We start from the raw sequence: 20,022 nt of genomic DNA on the forward strand, positions 1-20,022 counted from the left end.
ATGCCGTGCTCATGGGATGTGGAGGATGGCGACTGCGCGGACCAGGGAAGAGAAAGCGAGGCTGCTTGTTGGTTGCTTTGCCTCAGGAGTGCTTTGGCAGCTGCACGTGGCACTGCAGCCCCCAATCTAACCGGACCCAGAGGGTTGGCAGGTCCCTGAGGGAAGGAAGGGGGAGCACAGGAAGGGACTCTGGGATATCACCTCACTCGTTCAGATCTTTGTTCACACAGTGCCTTCCCAGGGAGGTCCTCTACAAGGACTGTCTTGTCACTCTTCTTACTGTGACTTTTCTTCAGAGCACCTGTCGGCTTCTGACATTGCGGTCTGTGGGTCTGTCTCTCTACTAGTTTAGATGCTCTGAGGGACTTTGTCACTTCTGTTCACAGCTGTACCCGCAGCACCTAGAAGAGTAGTTGGCACATAGTAAGTGCTCAGTCAACACGTAGGCGGCTCTAGGAGGGCAGATGGACCCACACAGGCTCCATCCGTCTCTCAGCGGTTCAAATTATATCACTCTGAAAAACTGCAAGGATCTCAAGGATTCCTGTGGCCTTTCTCTCCCTCTCTGGGCAGCTGGGAACACGGGAAGGAGTCACACAAAGCCCTGACTCTGTTCTCCAGCTCTCCTGCAGACAAAGGCGTTTGCTTAAACACCTCGCCCCTACTGGGGCCTGGGATACTCTCTTCCTGGTGTCTGAGTCCGGGGGAGCCTCAGAGCCCATTAGTTTAATGTGAGGCTTCCTGGAACATCAAGATGCTATTTACGGAATTGAAGAGGGGACTTTGGAGAGGTGAGTGTGGTCTGACTGAGGAGAGCCAACAACAGCTGCAGGGAGAGGAGGTCAGGACTCCAGAGCCCGCCAGAATCCTTTGAAGCCCTTGCCGCCAGGGAGGATGGGCGTGAAGCGGGTTGTCTTGTGCTGCAGCCCAGTTTTTCTGAGAGCATTTTCACAAAATGTTCTGCATTACAGGTTAATGTACAAGACACGAGTTGTAAGTGGAAAGTTGGCAAAGTCCTTTGGAAATTGGCTAAAGGGCAGGAAATAAAGGGTAGCAATAAAAACCTAAAAGGATGTTAATTGGGGAGTGCCTCGGGGAACAGGGTTGAGACCAGCTTTTTATTATTTACATTAAAAATACTTCGAGAATGGTTTTGAAAGGATTTTCGTGTTGGCTAGTGAAACAGCATTAGAGAACTGTGTGTGGAAATGTGAATAGCGGAATTAGGGAAGGATTCAATTTATTGATGGAATTGAAGAGAGCATTTTGTAACATGTTTCTGTTTATCGTTCCACTCCCATTCTGTTGGCTAGATCTCCAGCTGAGTAGTGGGCAGGATAACTTAAGCTTAAACAGCTCAGATCTCTACATGTTTTTGGCCAGCAGAAAGCACTTGAAACGATTCTGGCACCCCAAACCCAGGGTAGTCCTGAAATTAAATGGATGTTATCTTCAGACCTAGAAATCTTTCTTTTAGAAGGCGCTAGAAGGCAGATGGAATCTCCTATTTAGCTACAAGCGCAAGATTGGAACTGGAGCACCTGACATCATCTCCCCCACCTCCTGTAACATTTCTTATTCTGTGGAGTTCAGATTTTCACAGAAATGTACTGTAGACCTACCCCAGTAAGAAGCTAGCAGTCTCTCTTAGGCAAAGTCATCACATACTGGAAATAATAACACAGTGAGCCAGGACTTGAACTTGGGAGCCCAGAGCCAACATTTGCTGTCCTCTCTAAAGCCTGCCCTAGAGGACAGTCTGTGTAGGCATCACAGAGGCCACGAAGGCCTACATTTCCTTTTTTGCAAATGGGCCAGTAGGCATTCTCTTCAGCCTCGCTACTCAGAGTGCAGTCCAAGGACCCACAGCATCAGCATCACGTGGAAGTAAGCTGCAAAGGCAGCCTCCGGCCACACCCCAGAACTGAATTAGATTCTGCCTTTTAGCAGGATCCCCAGCTGATTCCTGGCACATTAACATTTAAGAAGCACTGCTCTAACATTTGTGGCGCCCAGGAGTCACAACAAATTAAAGCAAAAGGGATTTGGTTGCCTCTATAGAGTGAAAACTGGACCACATGAATTCAGTGAGTGCCCTGAGGATCGAATTCTGGCATCTGGGACTTTCCAGACTGCTGTAAGCTTAAGATCCCCCTTGTTGTTTTCCTTAATTTGGCCTCATGAGGCACAGTGCCTTCTCTAGAATGTAAACTTCTACCCTCAAAGTGAATATGCCTTTTGAGAAAATGTTAAAAGCCAGTCCAGTATACCCCTGAGTTCTCTTCTCCTCTGTGTGGGCCGTGCACCGGGCCATTAGCTAATTGTTACCACGCAGTTAGCAGGCCGCAGAGGCCTGGTACCTGGAGGCTGCTTTTCATTTGAGCTCATTTTCCAAGGGCTCTGTCGGTAGGCGTGTGCTATTTTGTTGTTTTGTGCTGCTGGGTGTAGTCTGTTAGTCCACAGGACCAGCCCTGTGTCAGGGTGTCACAGGCCTGGGCAAACCTTTCTAAAGCTAGGAGGCTTGGCTTTCAAAGATGTGGATTTGAACAGTCTGTCGGCCTCTTAGAATCAAATTCTCTCCAGATCTGAGATGACCTAGCAGTGACTGTGTGTGATGGGACACATGGGTGCTTAAACTCTATAAACTCCTTCCTCTCCCTGACCTTCCGCTGACCTACATCTTTTACTCAGACTTGCTTTTAGAAGATAGGAGGGAAAAAAGAGAAGGGTTGAAGGAACTGGAAGGTTGATGAAGTTGACTTGCCTGTGCCCTTAGTTCATGAGGTGTGTATACACAGGGGCTGGTTCTGCCAAATGGGGAGGGAATGGCAATGAAATCCCAGACTCTTGAGGCGCCTGGGTGGCTCAGTCGGTTGAGCATCCGACGTCAGCTCAGGTCATGGTCTCGCAGTTCGTGAGTTTGAGCCCCGCGTCGGGCTCTGTGCTAACAAACAGCTCAGAGCCTGGAGCCTGCTTCGGGTTCTGTATCTCTCTCTCTCTCTCTCTCTCTCTCTCTCTCTCTCTCTCTCTCTCCCCCTCTCCCCCCCCCCCCCCTGCTCATGCTCTGCCTCTCTTTGTCTCTCAAAAATAAATAAATGTTAAAATTTTAAAAGGAAAAAAAAAAAAATCCCAGACTCTTTTCCCGCCAAAGTTGGGTGAAAATAGAGTTGTGGCCTAACCCAAATAACTGCTTGATTTTTATTCTTACTACTTTCATCAAGGTTATTCTGTCCTTCCCAAAGAGGTTAGGTGGATATTGAATTATCCCAAGTCATTCCAGGTACTAGAGATGAGGAAAGACTTACAAGTTTGCCAAGATCCACTTCGGAGATTCAGACTTTGCATGTGTCCTTTGTAATTTAGGCTAGATTAAGGCCTCTTAAACCTGAGTGTAGTGTCTGAGCCCCATCCTTACAGGAAAGAAATCCTGCCCCTTGGGGCTCAAACAGGTAAGCCAAAATGTGATTCAAGTGAGCCCATTAAATAAAGTGTCTCCTCAGTCCTAGACAAATACAGAGTAACTACTAAAGATCCAGGGCTGGCCTTATCTCTCCAAAAGACAGAGCTAAGAAGCAGGGAAATCTGTTATTCATCTTTTTTTTTTTTAAGATTAGAAAATTTTTTTTAAACATTTTATTTAATTTTGAGAGACAGAGACAGAGCATGAGAGGGGGAGGGGCGGGGAAAGAGGGAGACAGAATCTGAAGCAGGCTCCAGGCCCTGAGCTGTCAGCACAGACCTGACGCAGGGCTCGAACCCACAAACTGAGTGAGATCATTACCTGAGCTGAAGTCAGAGGCTTCATCTACTGAGCCACCCAGGTACCCCTGTTATTCATCTTTATACATAGAGTACCTGGCACACAGCAGGCCCTTACTTGTGGAATGGGTGTGCAAAGGAAGGAAGGAAGCAAGCCTCAGGTTGCTTTTCTGGCTCGCACTGTATCTATTATAAGTATTGTTCCAGCTATGTCTCAGGCATTAATTTTCAATTAATTCTTCCTTGTCAACTCTTAAGCTCACCTGTTGAGTCCCATATGTCTATACAGCAAGTCTCCAAAGGAGGCTACCCATGGCCACAAAGCTGGTTGCACAACCAAGTACTTCAGAGCGTGTACCTAAAAACCCCTAGCCGAGGGGGGAGAAGAAAAGAATTCCGAAACCAATTTGTTATGGGAAATAACGTGCTCCCAATTTCTTAAGTAGGAGTATTCCCATTCTTTTCAGGTAAGAGTCTACGATCTCTCCAAATATGAGCATGGAGCAGATGATGTGCTGATCTTGGCCACCGATGGACTCTGGGATGTTTTATCAAATGAAGAAGTGGCAGAAGCCATCTCTCAGTTTCTTCCTAACTGTGATCCAGATGACCCTCACAGGTTTGTGTATTTTCATGGTTGTAGGGTTATACCTGCCGCCAGTTTTACACGGTGTGACTACAATAAATAATAATCATGCACTTTTCATCATTCATGATTTGTAGTAGAGCTGATATGGATTAGGAACCAAACTGCAAAAGGGATAGCATTTCTTATTAGAAGTACTTTCACAGCCAAGTAAAAACCCTCCTCAAGTTGAACCTAGATGCAAGTGGTATAAAGAATTTGATTTGTAAGATATTTCGACAGCATATGTTTCTCACATTCTTCCCTCATAATTCCAAAGTGGAAATAATCCAATTTGTGATCCTCCTGATGAGAGCAATACCAAATGCTCCCAGCAGTGATTTTTATCTGTTGGGAAATTATTTCTTTTGAGAAACCTTGGGGAAAGAGAGAAAGATTAAAGTAGGTTTTCCTTTGTAGCATAATGGCAATGTAAATATCCTCAACAACTCTAGGTGACCCTCAGAAATAAATAGAAATTCCTCTCAGGAGAAAGGCAGCTTTGACTTCGAACACAAGGAAAACAATTCATTGTGCGTAAAAGCCAGTAAAAACAGCAGACAGTGGAGTGGGACCTGTAAATACTTCATTCTTGAATTTATCAGTCAAAAATACAAATGAATATTTTAACATTTAAGAAAATTTTTTAAAGCACTGAAAATAGGAACACGGACCAGAGACTGTAAATTGATTGCACAGATTTTAAAAGTAAGGAAATAGAACTTCTGGAGATAACAAATATAAAAATAAGAATTACAAACTTAATGCATTAAACAGATTAGAGACAGTTGAAGAGAACACTAGTGAGCTGGAAAATGGATCTGAATAATCCATAATAGGGCTCATAGAGACAGAGAGGAGGGAAAATGTAAAATGAGATTATGAGACTAGGGTTATGACCTAAGATGCTCTCAGTAGAGTTCCGGAAGGAAATACTGTAGATGAGAAGAAAAAGAAAAAGTTCCAGAATTGTTGGATGATAATGAACCGAAGATCCAGAAAGCCCAACAAATCTCAAGCAGAAGAAATCAAAATTATAAGTAGGTATGTCATAGTGAAACTGAAGAACTTTAAACAAACAAACTACTAAAAGCAGCCAGAAAGAGAGACAAAACAGATACGTATATAAATAGCATTTAGACTGAAAGCTGACTTTTCAGAAACAACAATAGGAGCCAAAAGACAGTTATATCTTCAATTGCCTAAGAAAAGAATATTTTATTAACACGTAAGTTTTTCTTTAACATATATGAAAGAATTTTCTAATGTAGTACAAATATCATTGAAGAGGATAAGTTGAGGACATTTTCAGGCAAAACACAATGTGAGGAATTTTAACACCAACCAAACTGCGTGGAAGAAAATTCTGAAGGATATATCCAGATGGAAGATCTGAGAAGTCGAATGGATTAAGCTAGGATCTTAGTAAATTTGTAGATATATTCACTGTGCAAAACAGAAACAAGGATGTCTAATGTGTGGTAGTAAAAAATGATAGAATTAAAATGCTGAATAAAAACTGCACAATAAATTGGCAACAGGGGTAGTAATTGGCTACAGTATACTATTTGGAAAGAGGTTCTCTTATACGCATTTAGCTTTAGACTTTAAATGTGTTTTAATAGCTAAAAAGACTACAAAACAAATAGAATATATAACTTTGAGACTAATTAAGGGAGAGAAAACCTACAGGGAATCAGAAAACAAACTTCTAGATAATTTACAAATCAAAAAAATATAATAAAAATTAGAAATAACTAGGGGTTTAAATAATGGGAAGAATACTGCATATCAAAACTTGAAAGGCTGAATCTGAGGCTTTTTTTCTTTTTTCGTCTAATCAACTATGCATAGATGAAGACTACACTCACCCCAACCTGCCAGAAGTACCCACATCCCCTCCATGTCATAAGATACCTTTTTCCAGGACTCCCTACTATATCACAAGGAACCCCTGGCCACAAGCTGTAGATTCTTTACCACAGAGAAAGATTTTCTGAGTAGGACCTTGAGAGCTGACTTGTGTTATGGGGCTATTTCTGCCTATATTATCCACATAGACATGTACCTAAAGACTTTGTATAACTTGTAGGTGCTAGGAGCCAAGGAGTAGAGCTATCTACTTGTAAGTCATATGTTCTTTTCCTGAGTGCAGACTATTAGTAAAAACCTGTCCTGATTTTTTTTTTAATGTTTATTTTTGTGAGAGTGATAAACAGAGTGCAAGTGGGGGAGGAGCAGAAAGAGAGGGAGACACAGAATCTGAAGCAGGTTTCAGGCTCCGAGCTGTCAGCAGAGAGCCAGATACAGGGCTCGAACTCATGAACTGTGAGATCATGATGAGCCGAAGTCAGACACTTAACTGACTGTGCCACCCAGGCACCCCAATACCTGTCCTAATTTTAAAATTTAGATCTGTTGTCCTTACTTCAACAACAGTATCTAATTTAAGAAGTGAAAGCAAACACAGAAGTAATGTAAGGAAAAGTTATAGATAAGAAAACAGAGAACAAATATATGATAAAAATAAATGATCAGTGAATTCAGTAAAGTGGCAGGACAAAAAAATCAATATACAGAAATCTGTTGAATTTCTATACAACTAACAACAAACTATCAGAAAGAGAATATGAGGAAACAGTTCCATTTACAATTGCATCAAAAAGAATAAAATACCTAGGAATAAATTTAACCAAGGATGTGAAGACCTGTACTCTGAAAACTGTAAGACGTTGAGGAAAGAAATTGAAGAAGAAAAAAAATGGAAAGATATCCCATGTTCATGGATTACAAGAATTAATATTCTTAAGATATCTACACTACCCAAAGCAATCTAGATTCAAACCCAATTAAAATACCAAAAGCAAAAAATAAATAAATAAATAAATAAATAAAATACTAAAAGCATTTTTCACAGAACTAGAAGAAAATAATCATAAAATTTGTATGGAACCTCAAAAGACCTGAATTGCCAAAGCAGTGTTGAGAAAGAAGAACAAAGCTGGAGGTATCACAATCCCAGATATAAGGATATACTACAAAACTGTAGTAATCAAAACAGTATTTTACTGGCACAAAAATAGACACATAGATCAAATGGAACAGAATAGAGAGTCCAGAAATAAGGCCACCTTTTAATGGTCACTTAACCTACAAAAGAGGCAAGAATATACAATGGGGACAAGAAAGTCTTCAACAAATGGTGTTGGGAAAACTGGACAGCTACATGCAAAAGAATGAAACTGGACCACTTCATACACCATACACAAAAGTAAACTAAAAGATTAAAGACCTGAAATGATAAAACTCCTAAAAGAAAACTTAGGTCATAAACTCTTGGCCTTAGCAGTAGTTTTCTGGATGTGTTTCCCCAGGGAGGGGGAAAAAAAGCAAAAATAAATAATTGGGACTACCTCAAACTAAAAATCTTGTGCACAGGGAAGGAAACCATCAACAAAATGAGAAGGCAACCTACTGAGTGGGAGAAGATTTTTGCAGTATGTGATATATCCAATAAAGGGCAACTCAACACCCCAGGTGAGAAAAAAAAAACAAAAAAAAACAAGAAATGAGCAGAGGACCTGAATAATAAACCTTTTTCCAAAGAAGACTTACAGATGGCCAACAGACATATGAAAAGATGTCCAACATCACTAATCAAGGAAATGCAAATCAACCACAATGAGATATCACCTCATACCAGTCAGCATTGCTAGTATCAGAAAGATAAATAATAAGTTTGGCAAGGATGTGGAGAAAAGGAAACCCTCGCACACTATTGGTGGGAATGTAAATTGGTGCAAATCAAAACCACAATGAGCTATCACCCTACTCATTAGGATAGCTATTTAAAAAAACAAAAACAAAAAAAACAAAAAGAAAAACCCAGAAAATAACAAGTGTTGGTGAGAATGTGGAGAAATTGGAACCCTTGTGCACTACTCTTAAGGATATAAAATGGTACAGCCGCTATGAAAAGCAATATGGTGGTTCCTCAAAAAATTAAACATAATTGGGGCACCTGGGTGGCTTGGTCCATTAAGTGTCCTACTTCGGCTTAGGTCGTGATCTTGTGGTTGTGGGTTCGAGCCGTGCATCGGGCTCTGTGCTGACAGCTCAGCAACCCGGTAGAAAAATGAGCAAGAACCAAACACTCATGACCCAGAAGAACATTAATGGCCAGTAAATATATATATATTTTAAGTTTATTTATTTATTTTGAGAGAGAGAGAGAGACAGCAGGAGAAGGGCAGAGAGAGACGGAGAGAGAGAGAGAGAGAATCCCAAGCAGGCTCCACCCTGTCAGCGCAGAATCCAGCTTGGGACTTGATCCCATGAACTGTGAGATGGTGACCTGAGCTGACATCTAAGAGTCAGTCACCCACCTGACTGAGCCACCCAGGCACCTCAATAAATATATTAAAAAACACTCAACTGCAGGGGTGCCTGGGTGGCTCAATCAGTTAAGCATCCAACTCTTGGTCCAGATTGAGGTCTTGTCTCATGGTCGTGACTTCAAACCCTACGTTGGGCCCTGTGCTGGGTGTGAAGCCTGCTTAAAAAAACAAACAAGAAACAAAATAAAACACTCAAATGCAGTAAGCAGAGAGGTAAAATTAAAGACGTAGAGTAACCGTAGATGGTTTTGTGAATTTGTAGACAGGACTGGTCACACTTGGTGTCCCTGGTGAAGTTGGACGTTTCTATATCCTGTGACTCGAAGTTCTCCTAGTTCTGTACCCTGGAGCAGTGGTTCTGAACGTGCGGTCCTTGGCTCACATGGCACCAGCATCCTCTGAGCACATGTTACAAATGCAATTTCTCAGGCCTCACCCCACATCTACCAAATAAAACTCCAGTGGTGGGACCCAGCAGTTGGTGTTTTAACCAACCATCTGGGTGATCTGGTGCTCTCAAAAAGAGATCCACAGAATTGTTCTTATTACAAAAGCTGCAATCAACACACATGTCACAGGATGGATAAACTAAGGACAGAATGTTTTACAGCTCAAAAAAGGGAATGCACCAAACTTGTGCTCATTAGCAGGGAAAAATCTCCAAAACATAATGTCGAGCTTAATAAGCAAGTCACAGATGAATACACATATTATGATTCTATTTACATGAAGTAGAAAACTAACAATATATCATTTAGGCATGTAGATAATAAAACTATAACAAAAAGCAAGAGAATTAACCCCAAATTCAGGATAATAGTTACTTTGGTAGGAGAGGTAGCGGGCGGCAGGGGAATGTATGTGCTTGAGGAAGGGCTAACGGGGAGCTTCTGAGATACTCCTGGTAATGTTCTCTTCCTTTAGCTAGATAGCAGGAACATGATTATGCATGCTATTTTGAAACTATATACATGTTGTAGTTAAGTATTTGTACGTCAAGTATGAGAGGCAGTATAGCCTAGTGCTTACTAGCAGGGAATCTAGTCGGACTGCCTGAGTTCAAATCCAGGTTCTGCCCCTTCTACACTTTAGAAGTGTGCCTGGAGAAGTTTCTTGACTTCTCCGTGCCTCAGATTCCTCAACTGTAAAATGGGGGTTCCAATAGTACTGACCTCATAGAGCAGTGATGTTTGTTGTGGTTTGTTGAATTTATTCTGTGTTTGATGCTGTGTTTCTATGTTTCATGTATTTCACAACAAAAAATACCCCTTGAGGAAAAAAGTGAAGCTCGACTGTCTCCCTCTTAGACTTGTTTGGTATCCATTTGTTTGGATTCTTTTATTTGAACTTAAATGTGTTTTTCTCCTGTTGAGCTTTTATCTTTAATCTGTGTTTTATAACCTGCTTGTTAGCAATATTCTTGTTGATTTTCTCTACTGTAATTGTTTTTATAAAGCTTTGCAAAGCCGGCTGACAGGTATGAGTGCAAAGGCACTGAACACTTTTCTTTTTAATCTCTCCAGGCTGGCTTGGTTTTGCTTACCAGCCCACCTCTCTCCATGGCAACAAATCTGCCCTCCAGGGAGCAGTAACCCATGGACAGTGTTGTTGCTGGGCAGGTGCACACCAGGTCAGAGCAGGCTCCTGGGTTCAGAAGAACTGCCTCCAGAAGCAGGGCTTATAGGGATTTCCGTGGAACAAACAGGGCAGGAAGGAAAAACATTTTTTTTTTTTTGTCTGCCTTTTGGGGAAGATGGCAAACCAAAGCCAAAGAGAGAATCCTGTATCAGATAGATGGATGTGTCAAAGGGAAAGTTGTAAGATGAGCACAGTTTTATTAGTAAGAGAGAGAATATCAGGCTGGAGACCATGGGCAAAGGTTTCGTCTCTGCCAGATAACTCCAATTCAGATTCATTCGTTTGGGAAATATTATTAGGGAACCTGTTTAGACCTGGCCCCTGCCCTCTGGGAGGTTAGAGTCTAGAGGGGGTTATGGAAACGTAAGGAAGTTACAACATAAGTGATGAAAGAGAGGAGCCTAACCGGGAGCAAGGGATACCCAAGAAAGCCTTCCACAGGAAGGGATATCTAAATTTAAACCCGAAGAACACATGAGTGTGAGCCGGGCAATGTAGGGCGAGGTGCAGCTGGGGAGGGAGATCATGGCATGGTCAAGGAAGCAGACAGTCAGGAGGGCTGACCGGGCTCAGTCTGTGCTGTCCACAGAGGAGGTGTGACAGGGAAAGGGGCCAGGTTATGGCCAACCTTACGAACTCACAAGATTAATGAATGTGCAAATTAGTTGTAGGAAAGGGAGCCTGTAATAATGATGGGGAATTTGTGTAATTCGTTCATCCTAGTCCATAATCAGCAAACATTCTGTGCCATCTGATGGTGAAAACCTGAGACGTGGGTTGTTGCTCTACCCCCGTGTGCTCCTTTGTAATTTAAACAATACCGGGAAATCAGAAAAACTGAATTTATTTCACACTCATGGCTTTGAAGCTGTGTAAGATATGTGTGTGACATATTTGTACACATCTGTGTGTAATTTGGGAGGTGGGCACCGTGCTCATGCCCTGTGAGTTTTTCCCTTGTGCGGCCCATGGAGAGCTCAGTCCCAAAAGCCATGACAGGGGTTCACTTTGATTGGGAGCTCTTCCGATCTTCCTGTGCAATACAAACATGAGTGAAAGCCATCCTAATAAGTTTTAGCCTAAATTATAATTTCTGTGAGGAGGGAAGACTCACTTTATAATTCCGGAGGTTCTGTGGGCTGTTCCTTGGCCAAGATTCCTTTCCCTCCAAATGCACCCCAGGACACCGAAGTTTTGTCTATGTGGTCGTGGGGGAGAAAGGAGGAGGGTTCAAACCTGAGGCACTGACCAGATGAGGTCAGCCTACTGTTTGATAGAAAATGAGAGAGGAAAGGTGTACCCCCAGGGCAGGCGGCCTGAGAGGGAGGGAAGGCAACATAACAAGTGAGAAGAACCACAAAATGTTTCTTCATTTGAGGTTTTGAATGGGGCTGCTTTACTCTGGGTTCTGCTGAGTTAACACAGTTTTGTCTAGAATGTAGCACAACAGAAAGAGGCAGACCATTAGCCCTGTGACAGGCAGGACTTTGGGGGGTTGCCTTTGGATGACTTTGCTTTTAATGTTACGTGTAGGTTGTTTCCTTTGTCTTTTTCTTTTCTTCTTAGTGACTGCCAGCATTGTCTTCCTGTGATGATATCCTTCCCAACAAGGAACTTAAAATAGCATCTCCCCCCTCCACAGTACAGAGTGAGGGAAGCATAAAGATTAGGTTTGTGAATTTCTGACCCTCACACCATCCTCTCAGGCAGAGATGGAGTAAAAATAAGCTGTCTCATCTTCTTGACTCTATCTTATGAAGTCCTTTTGCTGTTTTGAACTGTCTCCACAAAGGAACCGGAAAATTAAAAGGAGGCTTTATGGACAAGTCAGAAGGAGTGTGGTGGGACTCCTTCCTCCCTCAGTCCCTTCTTTCCTTCCCATCTTCCTTCCCTTTTTCTTTCCTTTTGATGAGAGTATTCCCTGAAGTACAGCAGGGCTGGCAGGTATGGGAGTCTTCGTGGGGTTATGAATTGGATCGTGTATAGGAAATCTACCAAGCTAGCACTTGAGTGGGATGGTTGGAAGTCACGAAGGTTGGGCTGCACAACCTGTAGTTCTCTGTAATACCAGTGAGATTCTCTTTTGAGGCCTACACACCCTGCACAATTTGGAGAGGGTGCTCAAAGAAAGGCCTGGAAGGGCTTTTCTGAGGCAAAATATCTAGGATTGACTTATCCCCTCTGTCAGGCTGAAGGCTTGGCGGTAGATCTCTTGCGAGGAATATTCAAAATGGAGGCATGTGTGTAAACATTCAAAGAGGATGCTTGATATTTCGTCAGAAAGTAAGAAATTGTCAGTATTACTAAGGGGTAAGGGCATGGGTAAGGCCAAGGGGAAAGAGAGCCAAAGAACAGTTAACCAAACATGAAAGCATAGTATGTAGCCATATTCCAAATGCCAAAGCATAACTTTGCAAGGCTCTGCCAGTCCTCGATTGCCCAAGACCTGTCTGTGGAAATCTCATCTTTGTAACTTGGACCTAATGATCCTCAGTCTTCCTGCCATGACACTCAAGGTGCTTATTATGGGGTATTAAATCTGTAAGTACCCATATAATGTAAATTCCACAGAGCATTTCCCTAATAAGAGAAGTCGTCTTGATGGTTCTCCTTCAGATGTCACTCTTCAGGTCCATGCTCTCCAAGACTCGGATCTGTGTGCCTTGATGAGGAAGAGATTAATCAGTGGGAAGTTGGTAGCAAAACACCCACCAACACTGACAGCAGTATACTGATGCAGCTCTTAAGTGCCAGTTTGTATTTCCTCGATAATACGAAATTTATTTTGGCAAAAGACTAAAGTTCTTTTTGTGAAATCTTTCCGTGAATTAGCTGAACTAATTTCTACCAGCACCACATGGTTTTGAAAAACTATGCCTCAGATGCAAAAAGGAAGGGTTCCCTCACCACCACCCCACCCCCCCCCCCAGCATCAATTACATGTCTTAGGAACAAATTTGTGAGTGCCTGATCTGCTGTTTGAAGACTAGATAAAATCTGCATTTTTGTTTCTTTTGCAATGTTGAGCGTATTTAGACCCATGAGAACTTGGAAGCCAGCCTGCGAGCCTGCCTCTAAACAGCACGCGGCCAGGCCCATCTTGCCTCCCTCACTGCTGTTTATGTGGCTGCTGGAGCAGAGCTGTGTGGCCACTTAGTTGGAACATCAGGGCATTTTAAAGGGCTTGCCAGGGAAGACTGAAAAGGAAATGGTCTACTGCTCCCTCTCACATTGAAATTTTGCTGTTTGGGATACAAACTAAAACAAACATGCACCACCTAAGGAACCAGGGAGGAGATGCCAGGGGCATAAGGGTGGAGAAGGCCTGACAAATGTTCTCACCCTCTCCCATGGAGGTGGGCAGCTCTCCCCAGACTGTGGCCTTGCACCTGCTGCCACATAAACCCCTAATGTACACAGTGGCCGTGTCACGGACAGTAGCCATCATTATTCCAGTGTGTCAGGGTATTCCACCTGACTGGGATCCCCATGCCCTAGGCAGGGGACAGAAGCTGTCACGAGTGGTTTCAGTGACTTCAGAGCTGGACAAGGGACACATGTGGGTCAGCTCCCAGCAGTGAGCCTAAGTCATGCCTCCTCCCGGGATGAGTTGCCTGGTTCCAAGTACAATAAGGAGCCCTCTACAAGCCACCCCTCACCCCCCCACCCACCCAGTCACCATAGATCCCTGCCAATGTTCCAAAGCTTAGGAGAGCTTTTCTACCTCTTAAATTTCAGAGGCCTGCTCAGAATGCAAAAAAGGTTCCTCCTCCTGTTCCCATCACACTCTATTACTGCTGGGCATCAGCAGATGGACGCTGCTGCCTTTTATATGCAAATATTTGGAACCCATTAATCCCCCAGTTCCTGCCACGAAAGCCCCAGATCTGTACCATCTAAATGGCAAATAGCAGTTCCCACCCAACTAGAACTATTAAAGCCTTTAAGGCATGGTTATAGCCTGAGGCCTGAAATGGACAGTATTTTTGACACCAGTGCTGATTCAAATGTGGTCTCTGTGAGAAACAGGCTCTGTAAGAAAGAGGTGGATGACTGAAGGCAAATCTCTCGGCGAAGAGAAAGGCATTTTATGTTTAATGAGAATGGTAGCTAACGTTTACTGATCTCTGACCCAAGTGACCCAAGACTGTGCTGAATGCTTTGTGGAAGGATCTCATTCATTCCTTGGAGGAACCTTTGAGGTTTGCACTATCATCATTCCAGATTTATAAGTAAGAAAGAGGGGCTCCAAGAGGCTAAGGAATTTTTCCAGAGTGCCCATCTGGGCGGAGGGCGGCGGGGAACCAGGATTGGACCCTAGGCAACCTGCGCCCACACCCTGAGCCCTTTGTGCGCCCTGCTGGAGAGGTGAAAGAACTAAGAAGTGCCACCGACATGGCTGGGACAACAGAGACAATTGAGGATTTATCAGCCTCCTTCCACCCTGTTAGTGAACAGAGCTCCTGGCCTTCCCGTAGTTGTTCAGCCCTCTTCCCTTTGTTTTTTTTCCCCTCCCCTGCTGTCCTTTCTCTGCTCCCTTCCCCTCAGAGCCTGAGGAAGCCTCTGAGCCAAGCCCTGTGCTGCCTGCCAAGTCAGCTCCCTCCCTAGCAGCCATTTCTTTGAGCAGAGCTTTGCTGATCAATATTGAAAGCTTCAGCGAGAGAAGAAAAATGTTCTCAAAATACAAAACTTGTCTCCCAGGGAGATTCTTTCTTACAGGAGAGTGAAACCTTCGAACTGCTCCAGCAGTTCTCTCCTGCAGTCTGACCGAGCATTCTGAAGAAAGGCGATCGAGAATGGCCCTTCCTCTGCTCCACGTCAGTTTCTAGATCTCCAGGCTCCTCAAGCCTGCCTCGCAGCCCCAGCCCGGGTGTACTGGAATCCACTTCCCTGTCACTGTCTTCAGCTGCACCATATTCTTTGTTGCCCTCCTGAGTACTCTGTGCTTAAATTTCACGTGTTGACTCCGTCTATGGCACGCGTATGCCCCTGTGGTCAGCCTCAGTACCAACATCTGTAGAGCTGTCCTGTTTTATTGTCTCATGTAGCCTTTTCTTTCTGAGTCCCCAACCAGTCAGCCCTTGTCAGGTTTCCCTTGGAGGAAAACCAAATGGGAGCGAGGAGACCCAGTTTTTTACCATCAGAGAAAGTTGTTTTTTCTCCTACCGGTTTTGATAAAACGCAACCTTACAAATGGTTTCATGCCCGAGGCAAGTTGGCTCTTAAATGTGGATGTCAGTATGCTCTGAAATGGCCACCAGCCTGGGTGAATACTGGAGTTGGGGCAAACAACCTCCTTCCAAGAGCTGGTTTCTGGGGTTGTGTTGAGGTGATCATTTATGAGGAAAGCGTCCTGCAGGTCACCTCATTTTACCTGAATGTCTCTCACTCCATTTCAGTAGAGTCTCCTGTAGCCTGAAGGAAATGTCAGGAAATTGGTCCTGGAGTTCAGCTGTACCATTAAGTCCCTGAATACAGCATCTAATCAGTCCCCTTCAGTTGTCCACATGGACTGCTCTTTCACAGAGGGGGATACCACACTCACCAGAGAAGTCTGGCGAAGAGAAGTCACACGGAGGAATCTGAGCTCCTGGCAGCAGTGATGGAAGAAGTGATCCTAGGCATTCTCCCTAAGCCTCCCACTCAGGTTGGGGCCGTCCTTCCTTGAAACACACGGACGCGTGGGTGATGGCAAGAACCCAATGAAACTGAAGCTCTGTGAGGGTTACAGTTGGGTAGGCTCACCACACAGGAAAAGTGTGAAGTTCAGCCTCACACCACTCCTGTGGTATGGGAATCCTAAAACCAAGAAATTATATGTTCTACAGCTAGAAAAACCCAGAGTGTCTCCCAGTAAAGGCAAATTCAAAGCTCTCTCTGTAACTGAGGGCACAAACAACCCTTACTGAAGAGAAACTCCTGTCTTACCTTCAAATCCACTATGAGAAAGGATAACTACATACAATGGAGCCTTCCCTTTAACTCACCAAGAAAACCCAACAGAACAGGTTGAAACTTTAAACATGTACACATAGAACCACAAGGCAAGAAAAGGTAGATGTGGAAAACAACCAGATGAACATTCACAATGGTGTAAGTATGTCACTGAAATAAAGTTACTATAGTTGGACCTTGAATAACATAGGTTTGAACTTCATGAGTCCACTTTTTCATGGATTTTTTCGACATAATACTGTAAATATGTTTCCTCTTCCTTATGATTTTTTTAAAAACATTTTCTCTAGCTTTATTGTAAGTATACAGTAATAAGTATAACATACAAAATACATGTTAACTGTTTATGTTACCAGTAAAGGTTCCAGGGAACAATAGGCTATTAATAGTTTTGGGAGGGTCAAGAGTTCTACTTGGCTTTTTGACTGTGCAGGGGTCGGTGCCCCTAACCTCTGTGTTGTTGAAGGGTTAACTGTACTGAATGGATTGAAGAGTAAACTGCTTAAAGCAGGAATTAGTGAATTTACAGAAATCACAGAGAGAGAAAAAAGAACAGGAAATAAGTAGAAATCTGGAAGGTAAAATGAAAAGGTCTAATGGTAGAAAATATAAAAAATAGAGGGCAAGCAATATTCAAAAAGCTCACAGTTGAGAATTTTCCAAAATCAAAGAAATATCTTCTCATTTCAAAGAGTAAAACAAATTTCCAGCCATGATAGAGAAAAAGGAATCCTCATTTTTCTTAGTGTAACTTCATAACATCCTAACAAAACAACAGTAAAAACTTAAAAGCTACCGAGAAGACTGTTATTTGCAAAGAAATGATACAAGACAGACTTCTCAAAAAGAGAAGCCAGAATAAATGAAATATTATCTCTAAACTGCTGAGGGGAAATAATGGTCAGTCTAGAAATCTATACCCAATAAAGCTATCATGCAAGATTAAAAGCAAAAATAAAGATTTTTGTGGTCCAAAGACTGGGTGACTGTATCCCTTACAGACTGCTGTTTACTAACAATGGACTTCAACAGAAAAAAACCAAACTCGGAAGGAATGGATTTCAAAGAGCACAGAAGTTAGTATTTTGGTTTATTTATATAACTGTAGATTATAAATGATAAAAATGACTAATAGAGGCTTAAAAATAAGACAGAATTCAACTACCAGGCAGTAACATGTTAGATGAAAGAAGGCATTCTAAGATCACTTTATTTTCTGGAGGAGGACATAAATACAGATTAACCTACATATTAAAAACTTAAGCATAACTACTAAAATGATAGAAATAAACTATCACTTCTAAACCATTGAGGGAGGGAAAAGGTGTTAAAGCAATCAACCTGACAGCAAGGATGAAGAAAAACATAATAAACAGAAAATACATAGGAAGTTTTATATATATTAATACATATATATTAGCGATGGCAGAGATAAGCTCCAATGTATCAGTTTTTACAATAAGCAAATTTAGCTCGCGTTGTAATAACTGAGATTAGATTTTATTTTAATTAGCCACATGCCACTAGTGAAATACACTTTAAAATTCAAAGTTGAGAAGTCCTACTCTGCTTTGTAGATGCTATCATTGAAAAGTATCAGGGTGAGGAGGTGGCATTGAAAATGACTATGATTTCTTGCCTAAGAGACTCGGAATCACGTTAGCTAAGGATGACAGATGGGGAAGTCCCACCTTGGAAGTGAAAAGAAGTTAACATTTATTGACTGCTTCTTAAGTCTTAACTGGGGTCTACCGAGGAACTTAAGGAGCATCAGAGAGATGAATTTGTGCTGTGTATCATAGAAGCCCAGACACAGGAGTACTTGGAGCATGTAGTAGGAGTGGAAGGCCACCCCCTGCCCTCCCCAAAAAAAGAGACTTTAGGAAGACAGGAGATATCACAGGTAAAGAAGATGGTCAGCGGTGTCTGTGCTGGAGAAAGGTTGAGCTGAATGAGTACTGGGAAGAAGCTTTAGGTCCAGTTTAGTATGGTAGTGGGCCTACTGGTAAGAGATTAAGGAGGAAAAAAGAGAAGACATTGAAGAAGCAGAAATGGATTTCTCTCTCAAGAAGGTCAGCACCTAAAGGAAGACGGAATGGATGGTAAAGAGAAATTCAGGCTCAAGGGAAGTTATCTTGGAATAGGCAATCACCATTTTTAAGAATAAAACCTTAATTATCTAGAGTCCTTGGGGAAATGAGTTTCCTGGGTAACCAGCTTTTCTGAGTGACCTGATGCTGCTTTTTAAGATGCCATTGCTAATTTTGACCATTTTTTAAATACCCAGAGTCACCAGCAATAGCAATATCAGGGTGGTCTCTGGCCTTTAAGGGTGATACTCCTTTGTGACTTCATTTAACCTTGTTTTGAGCTCTCTCCATCGTTGCCCCATGGCAGCAGGACCTGCCAAGGCCTCCAGGAGGATTTCCCTCTAGACTAACCACAGAGTGCCATCAAGAGTTCTTTTATCTATTTTTTGAGATCTTTGAGCATCTTTCTTTTCCTGTCAGCCACCTTTTATCATAACTTGCCATAATTTTCCATGTCTGGCATGCTCTTGAGCTAGTGTGTTCAGCTCGGACCAATGCATCTACTCTGTATTGACTCACCCAGGCTTCTTGAAAGACTAACGTTTGGCCTCTGGTCAACCAGCAGAATAGTAAACATCACTCTGATCTTTTTGGTAGCCTTTCCCCACGTGGTCGTGTCTCAGATACACAATTTAATATACAACCAAGAGTAACCTGGGGTGAGCATCTGAGAGGTTCTTCTGAATATAGCATAACCTCTGGTATGTGGATTGGGGGTATTTATTTGGCTTTTTAGCCAAAGGCCTCTCTGGACTCCTTTGAACTTTCAGAGAGGGCTAACTGGCCACATCTTCCCTCAAGAGCAACCTAAGAGATTTCTGTCTTGGGGCGCCTAGGTGGTTCAGTCAGTTAACTGTCTGACTTCACCTCAGGTCGTGATCTCAGGGTTCATGAGTTCAAGCCCTGCTGGAGCGCATGGAGCCTGCTTGGGATTCTTTCTCTTTCACCACCCCCCACCCCTGTCTCTGCCCCTCTCCCACTTATGCTCGCTTGCTCTAAATAAACTACAAAAAATATTTTTTTAAGAAAGGGGATTCCTGCCTCAAAGCTGATAATTTTCTCAATACAGATAGAAAAAGGTGTCTATCTTATCACCTATCACCACCTATCACCTATCACCCATCCTCCAGGAGGAAAGGTATTTTGTATTAACTAAAATAGCCTCTCCTCTGTCAGCTGTATGGTATGCTAGACCTCTCTCCGCTACCTGGGCTGCAAACACACTTGAGTCTCAAAGACTTTATTACCGGGGCGCCTGGGTGGCTCAGTCGGTTGGGCGTCCGACTTCGGCTCAGGTCATGATCTCGCGGTCCGTGAGTTCGAGCCCCGCGTCGGGCTCTGTGCTGACAGCTCAGAGCCTGGAGCCTGTTTCGGATTCTGTGTCTCCCTCTCTCTCTGACCCTCCCCCGTTCATGCTCTGTCTCTCTGTCTCAAAAATAAGTAAATGTTAAAAAAAAATTTAAAAGAAAGACTTTAATAACCTAAAATGACCTAAAATCTTAATCCTGAGATAATTCGCTACAGACCTTAGTCTTAAAAATTGTAATGATGGGTGAGA

General features: G+C 42.9%; 1 protein-coding gene across 2 annotated transcripts in view; it reads left to right on the top strand.

Annotated features, from left to right (window-relative positions):
• PPM1H (protein phosphatase, Mg2+/Mn2+ dependent 1H) overlaps positions 1-20,022 on the top strand; it is a 259,081-nt gene that overhangs the window by 232,910 nt on the left and 6,149 nt on the right. Inside the window, exon 9 of one of the 2 annotated variants that reach the window (XM_053895779.1) lies at positions 4,227-4,378. The exons of the other annotated variant lie outside the window; for it this stretch is intronic. Coding sequence (XP_053751754.1) covers positions 4,227-4,378 — 152 coding nt within the window. The remainder of the gene's footprint in view (positions 1-4,226; positions 4,379-20,022) is intronic. 2 annotated transcript variants of the gene reach the window in all.

Source organism: Panthera pardus, unplaced genomic scaffold (genome assembly GCF_024362965.1).
Source record: "Panthera pardus isolate Hobbes unplaced genomic scaffold, ASM2436296v1 HiC_scaffold_6, whole genome shotgun sequence".
Classification (NCBI taxonomy): domain Eukaryota; kingdom Metazoa; phylum Chordata; class Mammalia; order Carnivora; family Felidae; genus Panthera; species Panthera pardus.